The sequence below is a fragment of the Pituophis catenifer genome, unplaced genomic scaffold (genome assembly GCF_029215685.1).
Source record: "Pituophis catenifer annectens isolate HBS135680 unplaced genomic scaffold, rPitCat1.0.hap2 SCAF_8, whole genome shotgun sequence".
Taxonomy (NCBI): Eukaryota; Metazoa; Chordata; class Lepidosauria; order Squamata; family Colubridae; genus Pituophis; species Pituophis catenifer.
In genome coordinates, this window is record NW_027256888.1 from 29894237 (window position 1) to 29914860 (window position 20624).

The following is a 20624-nucleotide window of genomic DNA, read 5'->3' on the forward strand; positions in this document are numbered from 1 at the left end:
TGGAAATTATCAGAATTCGACTCTGCAGTGCCTTCTGAGTGTGTGTGTGTGTGTGTGTATCTGTTGCTGGAAGAAAGCAAGCACACCTTCCAGGACTTCCTTTGCAAGTGTGGGAAGAGAGAGAGAGAGAAAGAGACTCCTGGTGTATTTAGGGAAAGGGAGCGAGCGTCACTTTCCACAGGACTTAGAGACTTTGTAGTCTGCTGTGAGAGAGCAGCTGCTGGTGCTCCTAATAAAGGATGTTTCATTAACTACAAAGGGCTTGTCGTGTTTGGGAGCTGGGTCAGAACACCTCTCTGGTAGCAACCACCCCCTTCTCCCTCTCCCTTCCTGCTGCCAGGCAATCCTGTGTTCCCTGCTGCTGCCAGACACGGTTGCAGAGGCCAGTGTGCCAGATGGCATTGCCACTGGGCTCAGGAGAGGCCAAAAAGAGGGAATTGGGGATGGTCAGAGACCTACCAGGAGCACGAGCCCTGCCCAAACTTCCTGGGGTGGCTCGAGTACAGCTGCTGGTGGCCCATGGCAGTAGTCGCATGGCTCGGATACCGAAAAGGAAAAGGAAAGGCCGAATGGCTCAGGCACAGAGAAAGGGAGTGAGTGAGCCTCCCTGTTCCTGCTCCCCTCCCCCCGGGTGACATCACGGCACGAAGCAGCTCTAGTAAGCGGCCGGGCAGCAAGGAGAGCCGCTCGGCAAGGAGAGCCCGGGCAAGGTGAGGAGTGGCTGGGAGGGGAGGGGTGAAGCTTCAGCAGTTTCACCAAACTGAACAAAAAGTTAGTTACCAGTTCTACTGAAACAGTGTGAACTGGCTGAATCCCACCACTGGCTATAATCACAACAAAACATGATAACAGAATATTTAGAATACCTTCCCCAATACTGAATGGTGGTGTAATAGTTTATGAGAATGTCCTTGAAAAATAGAAGTTGAAAGAGGAGCAGCAATCTAGGCAACAATTAGCCTGTAGAAGCAATTGGGATATGGCAAATGTCCCAGAAGGGACATTCCCTAATTTCTTGGCCTGTAAATGGGATGTGAGAGAGATGTACTTTCAGATTTGCAAAATCTTGTTACTGTAATCTTACAATAAAGATAGTGTTTTGTTGAAAGAAAATGTACCATGGTTAAACTCATATTTGAAGCTTCTTGTCTGGACTTCTAAGAACTGACAGATGCTTTACAGATATGTTGGGAGTATCATTCCCTAAAATCCAAGTCTATACAATTATCATACTAATTAGAAACCTGGGAGTTTGTAGTTTCAACAATCTTGAAGGCAGCAGATTGGGAAGGCAGATCATATATTTAAATTTGGAGGCAAAAGGGTAATAGATTTCAGATCAGCTATAGATACTGCTTGTTCTGAAACACAGAACCTGGAACAGTCTTGTCCAGCTTGATCTCTTTCAATTACAATTCCAACCAGCATGTCCAGTGACATTCCATCTCATTTCAAATATACCAATTTGAGAACAACTCTGTATCTTAAAGTTTGGTTTGGTCTTTTAAGTAGACTCATTTGTTTTGTTTCATTTATATTATGAGGTTTATACTTGCCATTTATCTTCATGAGATATAGGTAAATATTTGTAGTTTGCTTGGAGGTACTTCCATGGAGCTTTAATCTGGCAAAGATGTTACTTAATTGATACATTTTCTCTCGTCAAAAGATTGTTAAATCAGGTTACGAAATTTGTTTTGCTTGAACTAAGAAAATATTTGTAATATTCTATAATATTCTGATTAAGGGTGGATCTTCAGGCAGTCATTCATGCCCTAGTCATCTCATAGCCCAACTATTGCAACACTTACATGAGTCTGTTATTAATTACCACTCAGAATCTTCCACTGGTCAAGCATAGAGTGGTGCAGACATGAAAGTTGCATTGGTTACTAGTCTGCTTCCAAGTGTAATTTGAAGTGCTGGCTATTACCTATAAAGCTCTACATGGCATAGGATCTGATTATTTGAGGAGCTGTCTATCTCCCATAGTATCTACCAATTGATTTGAGGTTACTGGGTTGGTGCATTATAGGTTCCTTTGATTAAACAATACTACCTGTCAGAGCCCAGAAAGCATATCTTCTCTGTCGAACACCTGCCCTTTAGAATGAGATTCCTATCCAGATCAAGGTGGATCCTATCCTATTCGTTCTGATGACTGTCTATTCTCCTAGGCCTTGGATAGTGTGGTTGGTAGCCCCTTTATTAGATATTGTTGGTAGAATGTTTTGGGATTTTCCAGGTTTTACTGAAAGACTTTGACAGTTGCTATATTGTCTATGTTTATAAATCACACTAAACTAGAAGCAACTTGTATGGTTTTGTTCAGTTTAGTATGATAAGTGACTTTAGAAATAGTTGTGAAGAATAATGTCTTTTCCTGTTTAAGATTGCCATTGGTATTCTAATATTTAAGGTCAAACAGGGACATCCCAGTTAGTTCACAAATGAATTTAAAATGTATAAATAAGGAAAGAAAGCAGGCAAGGAGCCAAATATTTTCATAAAGTCTGTTCTGCAGTCGTAGCTAAAAATGCAGTTAGAGAGCCACTCATAATTAACATCACTGATTGTGTAACACTGATGAAAGTCTGTGTAAAGCTGTTTTACCATTTTCCGGAGCCATTAGCTCTGGTAATGAAACACTCCTTGTGAGAATATGTCTTATAAATAGGCAATATATGAAAGGTGATGTCTTTCTAAATATCATTGTGTTTTTTGTTTTTTTTTTTAAAAATTGATTTATATGCTGCCCTTCTCCGGAGATTCAGGGCGGCTTACAATGTGCTAAGCAATAGCCTTCATCCTTTTGTATATTTATACAAAGTCAGCTTATTGCCCCCACAACTGGGTCCTCAATTTACCTACCTTAGAAAGGATGGAAAGCTGAGTCAACCTTGAGCCTGGCGAGATTCGAACCTGCAGTAATTGCAGGCAGCTGGACTTAATAACAGGGTGCTTTAGACCACTGTACTACCAAGGCTCTTGGTAGTGTGACTGAATTGGAGATTTGCTTCAATCCAGTGGAGCCTGATCGCAATACATCCCCTTGTTTTGCTACTTGATTAAAGTGAGCTCCCTCCCCTCCCCTCCCTACTACTAATGCTGTGTTGATTAAGAAGCAGTCTCTTTGCGATTGCATGTTAATGGATGGATGGGATTGAAATAAATAGGAGGAGTCCAGAGGCAAATGTAAATGGGCCCTCTTTTCTGCCACTTGTTCCATGAATAATCTGGAAACAGGGTATACTGTTTTAGATGAGCATAGATTGATCAATCACTTATAGAAATTAGATCAAAGCTACTTAAAATTAGATTATGGAACTCATCTAACCAATTAGCACACAAGAGAGTAAGGATCCAAAATCAGTCATACTTTGAATTCATTGAGGCTTAAATAATCAGGGCTAACTGAAGTTCCATTGATTCCAGGGGTTCTACTATGACCACCTCTGGATTTGGACAGGTTTTGTAATTGCATGCCACTATTTTGGAATGGTTACTATCGTATACCGTGTTTTCTCGAAAATAAGATTTGGTCTTATATATTTTTTGCTCCAAAAGACACATTAGGGCTTATTTTCAGGGAAACACAATATCAGGGTGATCAGCCCAGCTGGGCACCCCACCCCCAGGCACATGCACAAGAGGTGCTGAGCGCACGGGAACCAATGGTGTCTGACAGCAACTGCAGCCCTCTAGCCCCTCTGGGACTGCACAGCCCACACAGCACAGGTGAATTGATTACCTGTCCACGCAACAGATGGAGGCAGAGGCATAGGGGAGGCACACGATCTGGATGTGCCACATGGGCCATGGGAAACCCAAGAGTCAGTGGGCCGGAACGGGCAAGCAGCTGTGGGAGGTTCGTTTTTGTGCAGCGGCAGCAGATAGAGGCAAATATGTGGTGGGAAGGCAGCCTATCCTGAAATACAATACGGGCTGTAGGCAAGCCAAGAGACACGAAGATGAGCCTCCTGTGACCACCCACCCATTTCATCCCATCATGGCTTGCCTGCGGCTCACATGGCACATTGGGATCGCCTGCCATCCCCCAACACCTCTGCCTCTGTCTGCTGTTGATGTTGCCATGCGAAGATGAGCCTCCCGTGGTCAGCTGGTCATTCCAGCCCATCGACTCTCGGCTTTGCCACCTCACGTGAGGCATGTCTGGATTGCGTGCCTCCCCTCCCCCTCCCTCTGCCTCCACCTGCTGCTTGGACAGGTAATCAACTCACTTGCACTGCACGGGCTGCAACTACTGCTGGACACTGTTGGCCCCCCCATGCTCTCGCTGCCTCCAGTGCTGGCCATGCCCCCCCCAGCTGCTGACGACCTTAACTGGGGTTTATTTTGGTGGGAGGGCTTATATTAGGAGCATATAAATCAGGCTAGGGCTTATTTTCTGGTTAGGTATTATTTTCAGGGAAACATAATGTTATCAAGTATATCCCTCTAAATAGCATGTATATAAATAATGACTTCTCCAAAATAAGAAATGAGCAGAGGGAGAGGCTTGAAGAAATTCTTTGGTTGCCAATCAGGGATCATAATGTCAGTAGTGTTAAGTAGCATGTTTATTTCTTAGCAACAGTTTAACTGTATTTTCACAATACAACTGATTTAGTCATCCCTTGCCTTTCATTACTTGACTTTTTTTTTCTTTCTGCAGTATTGGTTGCATCACACCTTTCTCATTTCTCCTCTCAAAGGAGGCTGCAATTTGTTCTAATTATTTCTGTTTTTACAAAGAGAACCAGTTTGGTGTAATGGTTAAGATACTGTTTTAATCCAGCCTTGGATGCTTGGCAACTGACTCACATTTGTAATGGTTGCAGTGTCCTGGGGTGATGCAATCTCTTTTTGTGATCTTTTGAGAAGCAAAGTCAACGGGGAAACCAGATTCACTTAACCGTGTTACTAATTTAGCAACTGCAGTGATTCATTTAACAACTGTGGAAAGAGAGACTTCCGGTTGGCTCCGCTAGCTTCGCTGACGCTCCTCTGTGGGCGCCCGATCCCCGGCACCGTAAAAGCCCCAGAACAGCCGAAAAACAGCTGTCTGGGGCTTGGAAACCCTCTGCCCGGGCAAAGGGGAGAGAGAAGAGCAGACAGGCGGAGGTAGAGCCCCCCAAGCACCCTAGGAGAAATCTTGGGGCGCGAAGGGTGAGAGCTCCCTAGAAGCCTGTCAATCTGCTCCGGACCTGGGACGACTCCACTGATTAGCAGAGCTAGAAGTCATGTCCAATTCTGCTGACAACAAGTGAGGGGATTCTTAATATCTTCAATTGCTGCAGGCAGAACAAGCCAGGAGAAGTCAGACTGCAAGTATTTACACTTAACGCCAAGGTTTATAGCCTCCTTCGGAAGTAACAATTTAGCAATTTGCAACAAAATGGCGATTGAAGCTTGAAAGGGAAGGGCAGAGAAAGTGAAAGTTATAGAAAGTTTCGTTTCACTGGTAGCCTCTTGCCTGGAAAGAACTTTCGTGTTGAGAGAAGGAGGATTTTAAACGTTAATTTATGATTGGGAAATCCTTTGATTTTGGAACTTTTCCTTTTGGCTTCTGATTAAAATACAACAATCAATTTAAACTGAAAATGGCCTCAAAATCTGTAAAGACCATTCCTATTAAAGGACCTGGGAGCGCTGGAAGCTCCCCAGCTCATACTCCTAGATTGCAAGCCTCTGCCCCCCCAACAGACCCACAGACTTGAACGTTTGAGATGATATAAGAAGCCCTACAAGCTACACAAAATAAAATTGCTACTGTGATTAATGAAAAAATTAATGAAACTAATGAAAAAATACAGGCTGTTTCAGAGGAGATTTTAATTCGGAATCGGCAAATTAGAGAAGACATATTATTGGCTTTTAAATGTTTGGCAGGTGATATTTAAATCGTGGATGATAAAGTTGAAGAAATTAAGCAATCTACGGAAATTTTGGATAATAAATTAGCAGACTCAGAATAGACTTGAAAGGGCTGAAGTTGATGTAACGATGTTACAATACAGAGATATGGAATTTGCTTTAAGATTCAGAGGGGTGAAGGAGAATAAACAAGAGAACTTGAAAGAAATGATGTCAGAGGCATTGGCACAGTTGTTGGGGGAGACGAAAACTGAGCTGGGCTGGCAGATTGACAAGGCATATCGTGTCAACTCTTGGGTTGCCAGACAGAAACACTTACCAAGAGACATTGTAATATATTTTACTACAAGGAGATTACGTAACAAAATTTTACAGGCTACTTTTAAAAACAAGCTTCAGGTTGAAGCCCAGGAGGTGATGACAATGAAAGAAATCCCCCCTAAGATGTTGAGAGCCAGAAGGGAGTATGCTTTTCTGGTGGATGAGTTGAAAAAACGTCAATTACAGTATAGATGGGAGGTGCCAGCCGGCCTTGTCGTGACTGATTCAGGAGAGAGATATCAGCTTAACACAATATGGAAAGCAAGAGATTTTTACATTAACATATTAAAGGCTGGGACACCCAAATCACCAGAAGGAAAAAGAAAGAAGGGAGTAATGGGAGGAGAGAGAGAAGAGCTACTGACAGTAGTTCAGGGGGGAGTTTTGACTGGTCAAGAAGAACAGCTACAAATTCAGATGGCTGTTCAAGATGTGGATTTAATTGATATATTTGAAGAACCAAAGGATCAAAGACAGACTAGAGCAGCAACAGCCAAGCGCAAGGAAGAATTAAGACAACAACAACAACAACAACGACAACAATTTCAGATGGCAACCCAAGAAACTACCAAAACAGAAGCTGTGGCAGGAGCAAGACCTAAAGGTCAGATGAGGCAAGATCATCAGAAATTGCTCCAGATGCTTCAGAGGCCCAGAGATGGGAACTAGATTTTTGACTTGGAATGTCAATAGTTTGAATTCTCTACAGAAGAGAAGGAAAATATTTCACTATCTTAAACAATTTAAGAATGAAGTAATTTGTTTACAAGAGACTCATATTAGGATACAAGATCAAAAATATTTGACAAATGCAAGATTAGATACACATTATGTAGCAGCAGCATCAGAGAAGAAAAACGGTATAGTTATATATTTGAAAAGAGACTTAATTGCAAAATTAGTTGAAGCGGATGATCAAGGAAGATTTTTAGCTATTGAACTTTTAATAAAAGGAGAAAAACCACTTCTAATTGGAGTATATGCCCCGAATCAACAACAAGAAAAATTTTATAATTTACTACATTCAAAGTTGACACAATGGGGGTATAAGACTTGTATCCTATTGGGGGATTGGAATGGTGTTTTGGATGAGTTTGTGTGGGAAGGGAAGAAACCACGAGTTAATCAAAAGATAATGCAAGACACCCGAGAAAGAGGTGGTCTTAAAATGCCTAACTTAAGATTGTATTATGAAGCCGCTGCCCTCTCATCAATTACAGATTGGATAAATTTAACGGAGGAAAAGATATTGAATATTGAAGGATATGGTCTGGTCTACGGCTGGCATGCTTATTTATTGTATGATAAGAAAGTAGATAAGACTTTTAAAAGTCATATATTAAGAAATGGTCTATTGCGTGTCTGGAAAAAGTATAAATATAAATTAAATGATAAGTTACCAATATGGACAGTACCCAGACATGCGATAGAGAATATAAATTTGGAGCAAAAGCAAAATAAGATTACATATAAGGAACTCCTTTATAAGGAAGGAGTCAGATTACAATTAAAATCTATGGAGCAATTAAGAGAAGAAGGAATTATTAGGACTTGGTTTCAGTATGGTCAGCTGCAGGCCAGATGGAGAGAAGATCAAAAAACTGGTATTTTGCAGCAGGATGAGAATTTGATAAAGCAAATAAGAGATAAAAGTCAAATGCATATAAAAAAGTTGTATAATGTATTAGTGGAAATAGATTCAGAAACAGAGCTAGTCAAGGATTGTATGATAAAATGGGCACAAAACATAGGTGAACCAATAATGATGGAAACATGGGAAAAGATATGGGTTAAAAATGTAAGATTCACACAAGCTCAAAATTTAAGAGAGAACTTTTATAAAATGTTTTATAGATGGCATTTAGACCCAAAAAAACTAGCCTGTATGTACCCAAATTTACAACCTAAGTGTTGGCAATGTGAGTGTGAAGATGCTACATATTTTCATATATGGTGGACATGTAAAAAAATTAAAGCTTTTTGGATAAAAATATGGTGGATTATTCAAAATATTTTAAGGAAAAAAATTAAATTTACACCACAGTTTTTTCTGCTGGGAATAGTTACGGATTGTACTGTAGTAGAGACTAAGTTGGTTTTGAACTTAATAACAGCTGCCAGGTTACTGGTGGCACAGTACTGGAAGAAGGAAGATCCACTCACCATTGAGGAATAGACATTAAAAGTTGTGCATTTGGCAGAGATGGCAAAAATTTCATCATACCTTAAAGACCATTCAAATGAAAGATACATATCGGAATGGAGAAGATGGATTGACTATATACAAAAAAAGTATCCGAACAAGAAGATACATATAGCCTATGAATGAAATATTTTTAAGTAGTTCATATTTATAGTTTTTTGAGTTATAAGGAGTTAAAGACTTAGGGAGAATATGAATGCAATAATTTGTTAGCATATTTTAGCTTTATGTTTGTGAATGCTATACGCTGTGCTTGTTCTGGGAAGTCTAGGGAGGGGGGTGGGGGGAAAGGAGGGGAAGGGGGGGTGGGAGGCAGGGGGGTGGGAGGGGTTGAGAGGGGAAGGGTGGGGGGGAGAAAATGTTTGTATTTCCTATAAAACTTTTCAATTAAAAAAAAACAACTGTGGAAAGAAAGGAAGTAAAATGGGGTAAAATTCACTTAACAACCATTTTGCTTAACAACAGAAATCTTAAGCTCAATTATGATTGTAAGTCGAGGACTACCTGTACATGTTTTTTGCCTTATTTTTGCTTCCTGCAATCTATATATTGAATTTGTTATCAGTTGTGCATATTGCACAAATGGTTGAGTTGCATCTTCAGGAGATAAAACTTCCACAGTATTCTTTAGCTTCCTGCAATTTAATCTATAGTGCCAGTGTAAGAATCTGCCTCTCCTCCTTTCCCAAGAAAGTATAGACTCTTGAAACATGGTATTTCAAACGGAACCTTTTATTGAGAAGAAGGGATAGCAGAACAGGCAAAGCAGACTCTAAATTCCCTCCCAAACTGCATAGTTAGAAATAGGGCTCTAGAATCCATCCCTCCAGTTCGAATATGGATTTCAGCCAATCCACAGGTATGAAGATGTTTATTGTAACAGCCACCTTGAGAGCCAGATAAGGATCCGTTCCCATGGTCTTCTTCCGCTTTCAACCATCTGACACAATCCACATGGCCCTCCCTCCTTATTTCATTTCCAAAAGGTAAGAATATTGCAGTGTACTTAGGCGCCAGGAAAAAGGTTATAAAATACAGCTTATCCCCATGCTTCCTCCTCCCTCCATATGAATGGCAGTATCACGTCAGGGATCTGACAGCCAGCTGGAGGACTTTGGGCCACCCACTCTCTTACAGGCTATCCACCTCACGGGGTTATTGTTATGGGGAAAATAGGAGGAGCGTTAGACATGTTTGCCACCTTGAATTACTTATAAAGTAATAAAGGTGGGATTAAAAATAACAAGAAACAAGAAAAAAAAGGAAGCAAAAGGCATGCAAAAAAATAATTGAGGCCAGTGCCTCTTCAGAATCAGGAAGGGGAAGTTTTTTTGCTTAGGGGTGGATGGAAAAGGAGAGAGGGCAGAGTTCTTAAACCCCATTTTATGGGTCCTGTCTAGTTTTTCTTTAATTTAGAACTGAAGAGATACAAAGTCTAGTAAATAGTACATAAAACATGGATGATTGTATGGGTTAACATAATTGTCTGGCAGCCATGAGAATGAATTGCTTGTAACTGGATTAGGTTGTTTGCACAACAAATTAGCCTCCTCACCACTAAATCAGGGATGTTATGCAAACAAAACCTATGTGTCAGGGAAAGTGTAATAGCAATATTGTTATTTTGGCTGGTTCTGTCATCAGAGAAGAACTAACCATTATTTTTCCCTTAAAAGTGTTAATAGTAAAATATTGATTTAAAGGGAAAACTGTTCAGTTTATATAAAAGTAAAATAATTCTCCTTTTGTGACTTCTGAGAAACAAAGTCAATGGGGAAGCCAGATTCACTTAATAACCATGTAACTAATTTAAATTGCAGCGATTCACTTAACAACTGTGAGAAGAAAGGTCGTAAAACGGGATAAAATTCACTTAACAACTGTTTTGCTTAATCACAGAAATTTTGGACTCAATTGTGGTTGTAAGTCAAAGATTACCTGTACATGTTTTTTGCCTTATTTTTGTTTCCTGCACCCTGTACACTGAATGTGTTATCAGTTGTGCATATTGCACAAGTGGTTGAGTTGCATCCTCAGGAGATAAAATTTCCACAGTATTCTTTAACTTCTTGCAATCTAATCTATAGTTATGCTCATAAGCAAGGTGCAGCACCTCTAGGGGAATGACTGGAATGCCAGATGCACTGCTTCTGCTTTCAATCATCCCCACCTAACATCACAAATTCCATTTGGGACCTGCAATCCACCCCCTACTATATTGGATTAATACTGTATTGGCTGTCTGGTAAAAATAACTGGATAAAAAGGAAGGAAAAGAAAGCACACCATAGTACAAACATATTCAAATAAGAAATAAAAGTGCCTATATTTCTGAAAAAAATAATTAAAAATGGATGGTTATAATATTATTCACCAGCATTCCAAGAAAATGTCATGCTTCTGAACTCTATAGAATCTTTTTATGAAGCTGAGACTCTCAAGATTCTTTGAACTATGCCTTCCAAAATTGTTAGCCAGTAATTTAGAATAGTTGAATGCAATATTACAGTGCTATTAATTCTAGACATAGAAATGTGTCTATACTACCCCATGAAAAAAATCCTGACCTGATTGTCTTGCATTTTTCCGTTTGTTCTCCTTACTAACTGCCTCTTCCATCTAGAAAACAAACCACTCAGTACAGTGGTGGGTTCCGCCCGGTTCCGCCGAGCCAGTAGCGGTGACGATATGATGTCACCAAACCGGTTCTGCCCACCCCCCTACCCCCTGCATTATTCTTACCTTTTATTTGGCCCCACCCTCAATCTATTGCTGCCTCCTGAATCCCAGCTGATGGCTAGAGGGAAAAAAACTGTTTAAACTCTTGACGCGGGGCTTCAAAGGGCCGCCCTACAGCTGATCAGTGTTAAAAGAAAACAAATGAGTAGATCAGTGCCTGCAAAAATAAATGGGTAGACCAGTGCCTGCAAAAATAAATGTGTAGATCAGTACAGCTTTGCAAGCAGTTAAAAGCCTGGTAGACCAGTACCTCTGCTAAAACCTAAATAATTGTCACATGACCATCAAGCCACACCCACAAAATAAGCCACGCCCACAGAACCGGTAGTAAAAAAATTTAGAACCCCTGACTCAGTAGATGTGTATCTGAAATGTAAGGAGAATGTGTCCTCTCCATTATGTACAAAATCTGGGGTCCTTTATTTACCAACTGGTGGAAGGAAAGAGATGGTAAAATAATAGCTGAGGAGAGGTGAATTAGTAGGGATTAACAAGAATGTTGTGTTCATGAATTTTTAGCCTAAATGCCTATATGAGGGTCACTCCATCCCCTTATTATGCCCTTTGTGTATTAAACATATGAAGAAAGATTAAAGATAAAGCACATGTCTACACCATTATCAGTAAAATATAGCTCCTTTATTGCAGTCCTAATTTCTACCTGTTAAAGCAGGGGTATCAGGTAAAGGGGGTGGGTGGGAGTGTTGACTTCAACATGTAAAGAATTTTCAAGAGTTAAAACTTTAAGTGACCAGGGCTCAAGGTCCTCAATAAGCTCATTTGCATAGGTAATTTCTTGTCAGCTGAATGAATGAATGTCAGAAATAGGATTGGAGAAGCTGTGCAGCCTCCATTTACTATATCTGCAAATCTTTATAACTGTCCTACCTCACTGAGATCTCTAGAGATTTCTTTCCAAAGAATGTGTGATGATATGTACACTTATGCCCTACAGCACATATACACTTCCACTCACCATACATGTAGATAGAAAATATTACTATACATTTGACTTACAGCTATTCTATACTGTAATAAGTACAATCAGCAATTGCATGATAACCATTCACTTATAATAGTAAGTACGTAGGAATGGTTTATGCACTATAGTTTCTGGCTTCCTTTGGCATGCTAAGCCATGAAAATAGAATGCATTATAACTTAACGTATATGTAAACCAAACAATATATAAGAGTAGGGCCATTAACTATTCCACAAGTGGCCTAGTTGTCATCTGTGATACATAGGAAGGTTCTTTGCCCAGAATTGTGATCATATTAACATATTAAATATTTAAAACCATGTGAGATGAATAATTAGGTTTATATTTAACTCAATCTCTTAAGCTTCTTTCTGTGTCTGTTGTTGCTCTATTCTGCAGTTAAGCATCTTCCGGTTGCTTCTTGCAAATATAAAATCTGAATATCCAAGATGGGAATACTGGGATTTTAGGGATGAGATTAGTTATTATAGTTCCATTCATCCTGGATGCCATATGGCTCCGTATGTGTCCACAAGTATAGATAGAAAGAAGAAACTAGTTTGTCTTTTGTAACTCCAAGAAAGATGCTAGCAAGGCACATTTCAACTATTTGCTCAGCGGTTGTCTAATCCTAAATTATTAGAATTAAATAATATGTCATACCAGCATCATCAGTACATTCCCCTGAAAAAATGTAGAAAGATTATGAGATTTATACATTGCCGAGAAAAGTTGATAAATCATTAAAATACTTGCTAGTGCCTGCTTTGGTGGTGATGGTTGATGGGAAGGTAGTTTTAAACTATACACTAAGTAAAATTGCATTCCTTCATCTTAGCCATTGGTATCAGTTCTGCAATATATTGAACTGCACAGAGAAAAAAATCTGAAGAATGTTTGTGCACCTCTTATTCTTTGAAAGTTGAAGGCATTTTCAATATATTTACTGGATAGTAAGCCTAAGAGAGTTCAGAATATTTATTTTGAGCAAATGTGCTAGAGATCATACCATAAACATGGGCACAGATATGGCTAAACTACAAAGAAATAAATAAAACATGAGCCCAAGTTAGTATGTGTTTAATCTCTGCTCCCCATTCTTACACAGATACATATTGCCCTGGTTTCTCAGCAAAAAGACAGCAATGTGTAAAATAGAAATCTGTGGTTTATGCTCACTTCAGATTTTGCAGCAGAGTGAACACTTTTCCAAACAACTGAAAAATCCCTTTTGCCTTGCTGATTTCCAAAAGGAAAGGTACTCCATAAATGGGCATAACCAGCGTGTGATTGGTTTGTAAGCTACAAAGGAGGCTGAGTCAGAGTGACCTGCTTGAAGCCAGACTGAAAGGGGGGTGGGGGTGGAAAGGCTGTGGACAGAGAGAAAGCAAGCAGCTTCATCAGAATGTTTGAACAAGACAAAGAACAGCTTCAGCAACCAAATAAGGAAGTTGGAACACTGGTATTTCAAAGTACAGGCAACTTGAGAATTTGAGGGAAGTTCTGGAAGAGATAAATAAATGTATTGGAAAGAACAGTAAATGTTTCCATTCTTATCCTGATTAATAAACTCTGACAACCTTAAGAGGGTGTTACTTTTTATCACATTAATTGAAAGATTTTGTATAAAACATCAACTAAGAATTTTTATTGAAGACTGATTGAATCATGTTTTTCTTTACATCTGCAGAATAATGGGCATATTCACAATGCATTTATTTTTCTCAATATAACTTACTTTCAAGTGTGAAGTGCTTGGAAAAGATGAACATTTAAGAAATCCGGAATCCCAACAATATTTTAAGAAATGAATTTTCAGATAATTATCTCTGTGTGAGAGAGAGAGGGGGGGGGAAGGGGGGCAGTCCCATGGCTTTTGCTTCGTTTGTCAGTGTAGCCCATTATGCTCTGTACAGTAATGTTTGGGGAAATTATTTTAATTATTCTGTAGATACTGTACCCATGAGATCTGCATTTAGAGTATACCAAAAGATGGAAATATATATTGAATATGTTAGTCCTCCATGGGAGTTAATTGTTTATTCCTATATGAAGAAATAATTGGTGGGTTTTTTTTATTTCTGAAAATACAAAAGCTGATTGAATATAAGATTTATCTCCTGTCTGGCAGAGATGACTGTTTATTTCTCTAGAGCTGAAAATTATTTTGGGTGGCATACTACTGGTTTTAAAAACATTATCTTTTAAGTTTGATATATTAAGCATATGTATTTCACTGCATATTAATATGTTTAAGGAAAATTATTTAAATGAATGTGCAAAAAGACTGGTTTAAGGGGAAAATGTTTTCATGGGAGTGGACCATGATGTTAGTTCCCTCACATCTTTCTTTGAAACTTTCAGAATAGCACATCAGATAAGTACGTAACTTATGACTGAAATAATCATACATTCTTTTCAAATTTATTTAATTCTTTTTTCTTTTGTTTACATTTTGTCAGTTTCTTGGACAAGAGCTTATCATTTGTGTCTTGTAATACACCCTGGGCACTGATTATATTAAACTATGAATAACAGTAGCTTTTCTCAACTTGATAGTCTTCAGATGTGTGTAGAAGCAACACAAAGATTATCCTAGCTTTCTACTTGCAGGATGAATAATAGAAGAATTTCTACGGCCTCTGAAAAACAAATAAATGTGCAGCCCCTGCAGTAAGTTTTTTTTTTTAATTATCACCAAGTTGTTCTGGTCTTCTTTAGTTCTTTTAGTGTAAATCAGAACAATGAGATAAAGATATGCCATTAATTGTCAAAGTTCTGTTGGGATATTTCTGAATTAATTATGTATCTACCTATATAAGTTAAATTTAAGTGAAGCTAGCACTGATGATTTGAATCCTGTTTAAGTAATATATACCGTGTTTCCCTGAAAATATGACCTACCCCGAAAACATGCCATAGCCCGATTTTCACACCTGCAAGAAATATAAGCCCTATCCCCAAAATAAGCCCTAGTTAAACCCGCCCACTGTCTGGTTATATGAGGTGGCATGAGGCGCATGCATAAAAATCAAGCTAGGGTTGGGGGGTGGAGCTGCCCCACGTGCCACACACCCGCTTACCTTAGGACAGCCATTTCCAGGCCTCCCACACCCCGATACCTGTTGCGCTGCTGCCCGACTTCTTCTGTGGCTGGATGCCATGTGGCACATCATGCCGGTGTCACTGCTCGTAGGAAGATGCCATGAGGCTCACTCTGCTGATGCCGCCACTCGCTGCAAGATGCCGTGTCACTCATTGTGCCAGCGCCACCACTCACAGCAGGATGCCTGCATGGCACGTCATGCCAGTGCTGCCACTCACACAACAGCGCAATGCACCACACAGCCTCCTGTTGCAAGCGGTGGCACCAGCATGATGAGTCATGCAGCATCTGGCTGCATGTAGGAAAATAAGACCTGGTGCTTATTTTGGGGCCCAAAACAATATAAGACCGGATCTTATATTGGCATAAGGACCCGGGTACCTTCGAGACCGACTTCTGCCACCAATAGCCTCCCACCAACCAGTCCGCTCCCACAGAGAGGGTCTCCTCCGGGTGCCATCAGCCAAGTTATGTCGGCTGGCGACACCCAGGGGGAGGGCCTTCTCTGTGGGAGCTCCAGCCCTGTGGAATGAACTGCCCCCCGAAATACGAAAGATTTCCGACCTCCGGGTGTTTCGCTGCGCTCTGAAGACCCTGTTGTTCCGCCAGGCAGGGCTATTAACATAACGTTTTAAATTGGGGTATTTTAAATTTCTGGGATTTTAATTGGAGCCTAATTATTTAATGATTTTAAATTTTAAATTGTTGTTGTGTTTTTTGTGTTTTTAAATAGGCTGTACACCGCCCTGAGTCCTTCGGGAGAAGGGCGGTATAGAAATAAAATTATTATTATTATTATTATTTATTATTATTTTCGAGGAAACACGATATTTTCAACACTGCCTACTCTGAACTTTGATTAGCATTTCCAGGTGAAGTAAATTGATTCAGACTGGCAGCCACTTTGCTCCTGCAGAAATAAAATTAAAAAGTACTTGTGCAGAACCTCCTTTTAGCATTTTGACTGAATCAGTGTGGCTGCTCCTAATCTAACATTTTAAAGAAAACCATTGTTTTGAACAGGTGCTTCAGTTAATTATTTGCTGAATTAAAGCATCCCTTTAAAGTTCAGCACAATTCTTGAAAATGCTCTCTTTCTGCAAAGAATCCAGAACACTATAGTTCTGCACGATCCTGGCTCAGATATTTTAATAATAATTGTTTTCCTGTAGTGTAATATGAATGAAGAAATAAAATACTTGTTCATGTTGTAATTCTAGAAAATCATTCAAATATCATTCCTATGTTCTTATTTCTCCAGACAATAAGAGAACTATGAGAATAAAACTGTGGGCATATAGCAGGCAATTCAGTTCAAGTTTTTGCTTCAAATTCTTTATGAAAATTTTGAAGCTTGGCTCTTATGTAATGTTGTTCTAGTACCAGTAGTTTCAGGTTTCAAACCATGTGTTTGGTGTATATCTGCAGGCAGAAAGTACAAGTAGTCCTCAAGTTATGACCATAATGGAACTTGTCCATCACAGCTGTCACCTGTGATCGACCTGAGTTTATTACCTTTTTTTGTGGCTCACCATAGGCATGGCTTTGTCAAAAACCAGAAGCAAATGCTAGTTTTCAGAAAACCTTATAAAATGCAGTTACATGACCCCAACATGCTGCAAATAACTATAAAATGCAGCCAGGTTGACAAATACCACAAGTGCAGTCACATGGGGGGGGGGGGGGTTAGAATTTCTAATTTGGATTGTAAGTACCCCCCAGAGAGGTCCATCTAAATTGCTAAGCTATCAGTTGAGGACTACCTGTATTGCTTGCTTAAATTTTCATACAGAAATTAGAAAATTAAATTGTTTTATTATTACATTAGATTTTTATCTCAACTTTATTATTTTATAAGTAGCTTAACTGGTGAACATACATAATACTCCCTCCTTCTACTTGCCCTACACAAACAACCCTGTGAGGTAGGTTAAGATGAAAGAAAGTGAGTGGCCCAAGTTACCCAATTGGCTTCTATGCCTGAAGCAAGACTAGAACTCACAGTCTCCTGATTTCTCAGCCAGCATTTTCACCACTACATCAAACTGGCTCTCCTTTAGTCAAGTTGTGCAAGTTTCATTAAGTATTCAAAAGGCTTTATGTGGCAGGTCGGAAGGTAAGTAGAAGTAAAACAAAAATTGTTTTTTGGTCTTGAGTATTGTTGGTTATGTCACTTTTATTATATGGCTGCTAGGTATATACATTACAATGAAATAGCAGGTTTTGTGCATATTGTATTTTATTAAAATTATCACTTCTTTTGAATTGCATTTTTTAAACAATGATCTGTGGCTTATCTTTAATTTTTTTTACTTTTCTTCTTCATATTGTAAGATTCACAAAGTAGCTCCAAAGGCCCTGGCATCAAATCAATCAGAGTAGAGATGGAAGGGACCTTAGAAGTCTTCTAGTCCAACCCCTGCTCAAGCAGGAGACCCTATACCAGTGATGGTTAACCTTTTTGGTGCCGAGTTCCCAAAGTGTGTGCATGCACGCATGCTCCGTAAAATGCAATGTGAGTATCCCCCCGGGCATGCACCCCACCCCACACATGTGCATGTGTTCCCCATGCATGCGCATTCCGGTGCATGTTCATGCATCCCAGCCCCCTGCGTATGCACCCCCACCCCCTGTGCCCATTTTGGCTTCCAGGTTGGTGCAGGAGGCTTCCCAGGCCCAAAATGGGCTGTGGGGGAGGCTCATGTGGCCCCCCGTGCCCCATTTTGGCTTCCAGATTGGTGCAGGAGGCTTTCCAGACCCAAAACGGGGTACGGGGGGCCTCTTGTGATGCCCCCGTGCCCCATTTTGGCTTCCAGGTTGGTGCAGAAGGCCTTCCAGGCCCAAAATGGAGTGCAGGGAGGCGCATGCAAACCCCCAAAATGCAATGCGAGCGCCCCCCATACAGCCATCAACCAAGACATCAACCTTAGATATCGGAAGTTTCCATTCCTTCATTTCAATTCTGTATATCATTTTTTTCTGTAATGTGTTTCACGCTAAGTCAGAGTGTGTTTGGAAAATTATAGGAACTGAAATTCAACATATTTTATGAATAAAAAAGCTTGCTTTAAACTTCTATGATTTATACCAGGGAAAGTGGTGTAACAACTGTTGTTCCATCTTAGAAACTTTTTGGATGCTTAAAGTTGTTGTCATGCTGGAAATAGACTCCAGTAGAGTCAGATTTTATATTTTTAAAATATGGATCAGTTATTAGTCTATTCCAGGGAAACCTAAAGTGAATATCTATGTCGCATTTTGTTTAAATTCTACTCAGAAGATTTTGTGACTTCGATATTGGTAGCTTCCCCTAGTAAACTAATTTTTGTTTGATGAAGTAATATGGTTTCTATATTTAACAAGTTTCTGACTTGGCCTAATAATGTAATATTACTGAGATTGATTTTGAATTATTTTGTATTCTGATCTACCTAGTTTACTTTGCTTTTCCTAAGACTTTTCCTCCTATACTCCTAAGACTATACTCTAATGAGATTTCTGAGTTAATTTAGGTAAATTGTATTTTGTTTTTTAACTATAGCATATTTCTTTAATCTCTTTATAATAAAGAGCGCAATGTCTTTCTGAAATCTTTGTCCCTCAGGAAAGTAAATTCACAAATGTATCCTATTATATCTTGATCTCTTAATTATTTATGCTATGTGCTGTGAAGATTATCCAAGACATTCATGGCAAATTCTTAATCTGTTGCCATTTTAAAACAAACGCTAAATCTAGAGTTTAAATTATTTATTTTTCAAGGTTCATTTATTAGAGATCCCTCCATAATAACTTATTGAAATGTAAACAATTTTACAGAAAAGAATACTCAAACAAGCTGCTAATGTAGAATCTTGAGCCCCTCATGAAAATATACACACACACACACACACACACAAAAACATCTTGCTCTTGGGAGACAGTGAAAAAAATAGGATATATTTTTTTAAGAAAAGAAGACTAGAAGAAATAAAACAAGACAGCATATACCTCCATCCCCACTTCAAATATTTTGCTTTTAGCAACTGGGTGCTTGAATTCCCAGGAACTTTAAGGGACTTTTATTGTGAAAGCATTAGAGCTAGAAAGCTTTAGTGAAGAACCACTGAGTCATGAAGTACAGCTCTCTCTCTGACTAATCTGTATATATTATTGAGTACCTGCACAGCTCCACTTCAGTTCCCAAAGTGCTGCAGCTATTGTGCTTACTTCTGCATGTAGAAAAGTTGTCCACTGGTGTGAACGAGATACAAAAAAGGTAAGGACAGGGTTATGTGCCCTATTTTCTATGTTCAAAGTATGCTTTTTGTGTATATTAAGTAAGCCTAAATGTGGGTGGAGGATGGCAGACAAAAGCAATTATATAGAAGCAGAAATTGTGTGATGTGGTCACACATGTAGCTAGTAACATGTTACTGATTCTTAAATCTTTCAATAATTGGAGCTATGCTTTCCAACTCATGTTATTTGCATTTTCTCGCCTCTTATTTTCTTTTGAATTCATTCAGGATGCCAGCGTGACAATAGTTGTTTTGGTCTGAGGTACATATGTGATTTTTTTTCACATATAATCTAGGTTTTGGCAATTTAAAAAGAACTGTTCGTTGTATTGTATTTAGAAGAAATAGCATGCAGGCTATTTTTCCTGTGTCGAAATACAAATACTGTGAGATTGGGGAAGAAGATGATTAGGGAAAATATACCTAGGTTTTTCTGAGAGGGAAAGAGAAAGAAAGACTTCCAAACAACTAGATAGTTAACTAATAATACAGAAAAATTTTGGATATTTTATCAGGGTTATTTCTTAAGATACTAGGGCTCATTAACCTGGACATTATGATAATTTTGAAATAAAGCTTCCAGAATGCTTTGGGGGAAATATTGTTTGTATACTCTTATATTATTGATTTATTTTTGTCCAGCTGAGTGTTGGGAGAAATTTATGTAAGTGGTCTTCCTATAAGTTTTATGAATTACAGAGTATTTATACTCAGTTTTTCTGGCTGCCCATTTCACTAGCTGTAGTAGACATTTTTTTTAAAAATGCCAGAATTAGATACAAAGTATGAAAACATTTTCTCACAGCTAGAACACTTCATTAGAAAAATGCTGAGAAAAATAGTGTTCATCTTTGCCTTATTGTCTTTCTTTTTTCCTCCTACTTTTTCTTTTATACATGATGCATTTACAAAAGTTTACAGAAAAATGCATGGGCTTTCACAAATATACAGTCTGTTTTTGAAGCATTTAAATCCACGTTAAATGAAGAAACACAAAGAGCCATAGTCTAAAAATAGGAATGGGCGGGTTTTGTATTTTGGAAGGCATCTGGATGAAGAAAGAAATCACTTTCCTGAATACTTCATGCTTTGTGTTACCAAAAAAAAAAAAAAAAA

General features: G+C 39.0%; 1 protein-coding gene across 6 annotated transcripts in view; it reads left to right on the forward strand.

Annotated features, from left to right (window-relative positions):
* The window catches only part of PALLD (palladin, cytoskeletal associated protein), a 531380-nt gene that overhangs the window by 410012 nt on the left and 100744 nt on the right, over positions 1-20624 (forward strand). The window contains exon 11 of one of the 6 annotated variants that reach the window (XM_070948121.1): positions 14736-14795. The exons of 4 other annotated variants lie outside the window; for them this stretch is intronic. In XM_070948121.1, the coding sequence (XP_070804222.1) occupies positions 14736-14795 (60 nt within the window). Of the gene's footprint in view, positions 1-14735; positions 14796-19384; positions 19487-20624 lie in introns of those variants that run through there. One more of the 6 variants, XM_070948120.1, reaches the window with a different exon arrangement.